The following is a 6,336-nucleotide window of genomic DNA, read 5'->3' as shown; positions in this document are numbered from 1 at the left end:
GTTTTCTATAGGTGGATTTATCAAAGGATTTAACTCACTGGGACGGCCTGAAGTCCGAAGAGAAACACTTCATATCACATGTATTGGCTTTCTTTGCGGCAAGTGATGGGATAGTCAATGAGAACCTGGTAAGTGCATCTCATTCTAACCTTCATTCATCAATGTGAGACTTCAGGAATTTTGATTGTTTACCAAATCAATGTTTTTCGGTGAACATCTTATCCTCTGACAGGTCCAGAGGTTCAGTCAGGAGGTGCAGCTCCCCGAGGCTCGTTCCTTCTACGGCTTTCAAATATTAATTGAGAACGTGCACTCAGAGATGTACAGCATGCTCATTAACACCTACATTAGGGATCTGAAAGAGAGGTGAGATGAACATGAAAAAAGCTATGTCAGTTCTGGCTTATAATACAGTTGAAGTCAGAATTATTAGCCCTCCTGAATTATCAGTCCCCTGTATATTTTCCCCAATTTTTGCTTAAAGGAAAGAGCTTTTTTCAGCACATTTCTAAACATAATAGTTTTAATAACCAATTTTTACTGATTTATTTTATCTGTCATGATGACAGTAAATAGTATTTGACTAGTTGTTTTCTAATGTACTAGTATTCAGATTAAAGTGCAATTTAAAGGCTTAATTAGATTAATTAGGTTGAGTTCAGCAAATTAGAGTAATTAGGTAAATCATAACCGCGGAAAAAAAAAAAGCTGTCAAAGGTTAGAGCTAATTCATCAAAATTAGCTATATTAAAATACAGCATGTATGTTACTACAGGCAGAGTGTGAACAAACTCAAGGTGAGGCTAAGATATCTGTTTGCCTTTTAATGCATTTAAAAAGATTTGCTCCCTTTTTATAGGCTACAGGCTACTATGGTGTATAATAATAAATAGAAGTTTATTAATACTGTATTAGAGCTTTGTCTAAAACATTCAAAAAGAGTCTTTTCTTTAAGCAGGTAAAATTAAAGGTACAAGTTTTTCTTGTGTTGTGAAGAAAAAATCTAATTATGTATGGAAAGCATCGTCAATGCACTGTGATGCACCGAGATATCGAATTGAACTGAATCGATGGCATGATAATTGTAACCGAACCATGAGACCACTGTAGGTTCACACCCCTATAAATAATTGTATAATGATGGTTTGTTCTGTAGAGAATCCAAACAAATATATTGTCTAAGGCATTAACAAAATTGACCTTAAAATTGACCTAAAATTTTTTAAAACAATCAAGACTTTTTACAGAAGAAAAAATATTATAGGAAATACTGTGGGAAAATTCATTGCTCTGTTAAACATAATTTGGGAAATATTTCAAGAACAATTCACATGAGGAGAAATATTCTGACTTCAACTGTAATTGTTTTCACACAGGTGACAGGTGCAAGATTCAGTTGCACAGTGTTTTCTAAAATCTTCCTTATGTGGTTTATGAACAAACACAGCAAGATGTGTTTTTATTCAGCCACAGAAATATGCACAATACACATGAGTGTATAATAATACACATAAATGTCATTGTCAAATTTTACAAAGTTTATTTTGTTCGTGCACTTTGTTAGTCTTGAGGCTTGTAAACAATGGGTTGCTTTGCACTCAAACTTATCGTCAGCTTCTTTTGAGACATTTTTATGCATTCAAACCATAGACTGTAAAAGATATGAACATCGTATCCGTGGTGTCACCCATAGGTTTTTGAAGAACGCAAAAGAAGCTACCAGTAGGCGTGACCAACCGTTGCCATTTTTACTGGGGAACACCCATACACACTCATTTACACTTTTACACTACAGCCCATTTCGTTTATTCAATTCACCTATAGTGCATGTCTTTGGATTTGTGGGATCAAACCGGAGCACCCGGAGGAAACCCATGCGAACATGGGGAGAGCATGCAAACTCCACACAGAAAAGTCAACTGACCCAGCCAAGGCTTGAACAAGCGAGGTTTCACAATCAGTTTGACTAATGCAAGTTACAATGACTAGAAAATTTCAAACTTTTAACAATTTAGAACAGAAATTGTCATTTACAGTGTACAAATGAGTAAATCATGACCTGAAGTGTACTGCAGTAATGATGACATGTAATCGCAGTAATTGTTGTTAAGCTAGAGCATTTGCGCATGTAAATCTATGGTATTATTTGACCATATTTAATTTGAATCAAATTAATAATTCAATATTTAAACGCATCCACAGCATACAGATGCTCTTATTTTACTGAACATAAATTTACATCTACATTTTGCTTTTAATGTCAATAAATAAGCTTTTGTAATACAAAAAAAGTTACACAGAATTTGTAAAATGTTCGGATCAAAATGCGGGATCATCCGCATGTCTAGCAGGTATATAAGGTTACTATACCATGCAGTTGACCAGCCAAACATTAAAGCGTAATTTGCAGCGATCGTCGATTTCCCAACGTAATCGGAGCGATCTACTGCACGCACATTGCTATAAAGGCGCCATCTGAAGACGAATTTGCATACGTGAATCAGAAACATTTCCATTCAATAAATTTGCAAATAAAATGTGATGTTCAAATGCGCTTAACATAATACACACACTTATGAATGATTCCTACATGAAGAGTAGGCAAAATCTGATATGTAGTGGTGGAAAAAACAAGAATAAGTTCATCAGACGCTGGATTCGAACAGAGTCCATGATTGAACGTGTCAAAACATGTTGCCATGCGCTTTACGAGCTACGCCACTCACGCTGCTATAGACGGTACAAAATTTTACAGCTTTACATCAGACCATTTCTTTTTTAATTCACTCACAGTGCGATATTCAGACCCAACTGCGTTAACCATGTCAGCTAAACTCTCCCACTCTATTTGTTTTCCTTTTTTATTAATTCCGGAGGACGAACTTGCATATAACACCGGTTTTTTCCGGTCTACCTCCGATAGGATCACCTCCAATTCACATTCTGTTCAAAGTTTCTCTTTTTGCTTGATTTTGCCATTGCTGTTTGTTTGGTTTTGCCAAAGTAGAGTCATTAGCATATTCATAAGGGGGAGGAGGCAGGGAGGGGTTTTGTGCTCGTGCTCATGCACGTGCACACAGTTTCACATTAATTCGAATATGCGTGGGATTCTGCGTACGGAGTGTTTCATACATCTGATTTTTTTTTTACTGCATACGCACATTTACAGCTTTGTGCATACCCAATTTTTTAGTATGATTTCAACGCAAGTCTTTGTACATGAGGCCCCTGATGTTTGTTATTTTATGACAATGAAAAGGTAGTTTAAATAAACAATTAAACTTTTGGTTTCCACAATTTTCATAATGTAGAAAAAAAATCTGCCATTAATAGAGAAATACATAGAGACTTTTTATTGTGATAATGAATTATATTTAGTATGACTGGAAATGCTTTGATTATTTTTGGTCCAAAATGAACTACCACTGGATTTTTATTTATTTTTTATTTATATTCATTCTGATGTAATGATTCATTCTAAATCCAACCCTTTTTTCCTACAGGGACTATTTGTTTAATGCAGTTCAGACCATGCCCTGCGTGAGGCGGAAAGCAGACTGGGCCTTACAGTGGATTTCAGACACAAACTCAACATTCGGTATGTAGAAAATGTCCTTTTCCCTATAACAACGGAACATTATCCATTACCACACCTGTTAACAGCAGTGCTTGTGTCCTGTTGTTGTATTTTCAGGTGAGCGGTTGGTAGCGTTTGCAGCAGTGGAAGGCATTTTCTTCTCAGGATCATTTGCTGCCATCTATTGGTTAAAGAAAAGAGGCCTGATGCCTGGACTCACCTACTCCAATGAGCTCATCAGTAGAGACGAGGTTGGGAAATGCACTATTGTTATCAGTAGAACCCACAGGTCATGTTTTGATCAAGGTTTCTCCTCTTGCGTAGTGATAAAAGTGTCGAGATAAAGTGAAAAACTAATCATTCATGCATTGATTGTGGCTTTTGAAACTTCACAGGGCCTACACTGCAATTTTGCCTGTTTAATGTACAGTTACTTAGTGAAAAAACCTTCTGTTGACCGAGTGAATGACATTATCGCTAAAGCTGTGAGCATTGAACAGGTTGGTACATTTTCCAGTACTCTAATAATATTATTTCAAGCCCAACTGTAAATACATCTGTTTGTGCTTTAAAGGAGTTTCTCGCAGAAGCTTTACCAGTCAATTTGATCGGGATGAACTGTTCTCTCATGAAGCAGTACATTGAGTTTGTTGCTGACCGCTTGCTGACCGACTTAGGATTGCCCAAAGTCAGTATTTTATCAGTGTTGGCTAATGATTTTGGGTCTGGTAATCTTTATAGTTTTATAACAGCGCTTTATCATTTCTGTCCCAAAAGGCTTACTGTTCAGAAAACCCCTTCGACTTCATGGAGTCCATTTCATTGGAGGGGAAAACGAATTTCTTTGAGAAGCGAGTGGCCGAATACCAGCGACTTGGAGTGATGTCAAATGTTAAGGATTGTGAATTCACACTGGATGCAGATTTCTGAAGAACTAGATGATGTTGTTTATTTATTTGGATGCTGTTACATTATGTTCTGAAAGTGAGAAATTATAGTAAGCTTTTAAGGTTTGGTTTTATGAGTTTTGTTATGAGTTTTTCATCTGACCGGTGTAATGCTTCAACTTTTAAAGGTGTTTTAGATTAAAACGCAGCCAGTATTGAGTGCGAGCATGATGATAACCCATGATTACATTAACTGGGGCTACAAAAGGCTTTGGATTGAAAATGTTCTGTGTGAAATTCTATTATTTTGTAGGATTTGATTTAAAAAAAAAAGTGATTTTTATTTCCTGGAACAGCAGGAGACAAACTGATTTTGATAATCTCAGGTACCGATTATGTGCTTTAATGTTCATTTTGTGTGGTCTGTAGTACAGCCATACTGAAAGCGACAATGTAAAAATGATACCATCTTGAAAATGAAATGAATACATGAACATTAAATCTTTACATACTTTGTAAATAAATGTCATTTTATTTGTACATTTATTGTCTGTTCAGATGGTTGCATTTCAAGACGATTTGAGGGTTTTGCCCTCAGACAGTTCATGTGTGTGGAACTAGTTTCTTACATCTTCTATTTTGATTTGATTTGGACAGTTGTAGGCTGTGAAAGAACTAAAATCATTCAGTGTAGTGAAATTGAACTGTAATGCAGACTAGGCATGGGCCAGTCTTAGATTTTGACCGTATGATAACCTTGGATAAATATATCACGGTATTGAGATTAATGCTCTAAAATAGATTCTTCTTAAATGTCCGGGTAAAAAACAAAAACTTTATTCTCTTTTAAAAACAATATATTTTATTTGAAAGATTTAAAATATTTCAGAACAGTAAACATTCACTTCTGACTTCTGCTGTTTTCATTAGTTTCAAAAACATAGATTGTTAAACGGCATCTTGGGATTTTTTTTTTTTTTTTTTTTGGTAAAAATATTGTACTAAAAAAAAACGTAAATAGAAAAATCTTACATATACTGTAGGAACGGTATTTAAAAAAAAATAAATTGGCGTTTTCCAAGCCACGGAATACCTTGAAAATGGTTTTCGTCCCATGCCTAATGCAGACAAGACCTGACTGGAGCTACTTTAGCCATGTGAATTACTGAAAATAATTGAACACCTTTAAATGTTCATTGGCCAATCAGAATCGAGCATTCAACAGCCCTGTGGTATAAATCCTTTTAATAATGTTATAAAATAATTTTGTTGCAAGTGAGAACCAACCCTTGCCATTTTTTAAAATATATATTCTTGTCATGTCGGCTATGGACAGAAAATGATGCATTCAAAATTGCATACTTCTCTATATAGTACACAAGCACACAAAACAGTATATGACAGACAGAAGTGATTACAGCAGTAAATGCAAAATGTATATGGATGATCAACTTTCAGCAATAAGCTATTGCTGAAAAGAGGTCATATACTTTTGGCAGCTGCTAAGGCATTTGTTAGAAACCCATATATGGGCTTATTTTTTATCCAATTAGCCAACAGGTGAAGATTTGTGAATGGCTGTGAACTCCTGCCATTCACAAATCCTGCCATGCTGCTTGTTCCTATAAAGTTTAGTATTTTTCAACAGGCACAAAGTTACTAAGTGTGCAAAATATGCTAATTATATTGGTCACATAATTCCATGAGTATCAGAATTTGGTGTAGCTAAAATCTCTTCATGGCTATAATTGTCCTTGAAGTGGAAGGTGCGATGTCAGTCATAATTTTTTGCCTTCTCCTCTGGGTTAAAACGTTGCAAATTAAATTCAATAAGAAAAACAAAGTTGAAAGAAATTATAAGATATTGAAAAA

General features: G+C 35.3%; 1 protein-coding gene across 1 annotated transcript in view; it reads left to right on the top strand.

Annotated features, from left to right (window-relative positions):
• Positions 1–4,683, top strand: part of rrm2b (ribonucleotide reductase M2 b) — an 8,836-nt gene extending 4,153 nt beyond the window's left edge. The window contains 7 exon segments of the mRNA NM_001007163.2: positions 12–128; positions 233–366; positions 3,504–3,598; positions 3,695–3,828; positions 3,973–4,077; positions 4,152–4,265; positions 4,355–4,683. Coding sequence (NP_001007164.1) covers positions 12–128; positions 233–366; positions 3,504–3,598; positions 3,695–3,828; positions 3,973–4,077; positions 4,152–4,265; positions 4,355–4,507 — 852 coding nt within the window. The 3' untranslated portion in view covers positions 4,508–4,683.
• Positions 4,684–6,336: the final 1,653 nt, after the last annotated feature.

Source organism: Danio rerio, chromosome 19 (assembly GCF_049306965.1).
Source record: "Danio rerio strain Tuebingen ecotype United States chromosome 19, GRCz12tu, whole genome shotgun sequence".
NCBI lineage: Eukaryota > Metazoa > Chordata > Actinopteri > Cypriniformes > Danionidae > Danio > Danio rerio.
The sequence above is the reverse complement of the archived record's forward strand: the minus strand, read 5'-3'. Positions and strand labels throughout refer to the sequence as shown.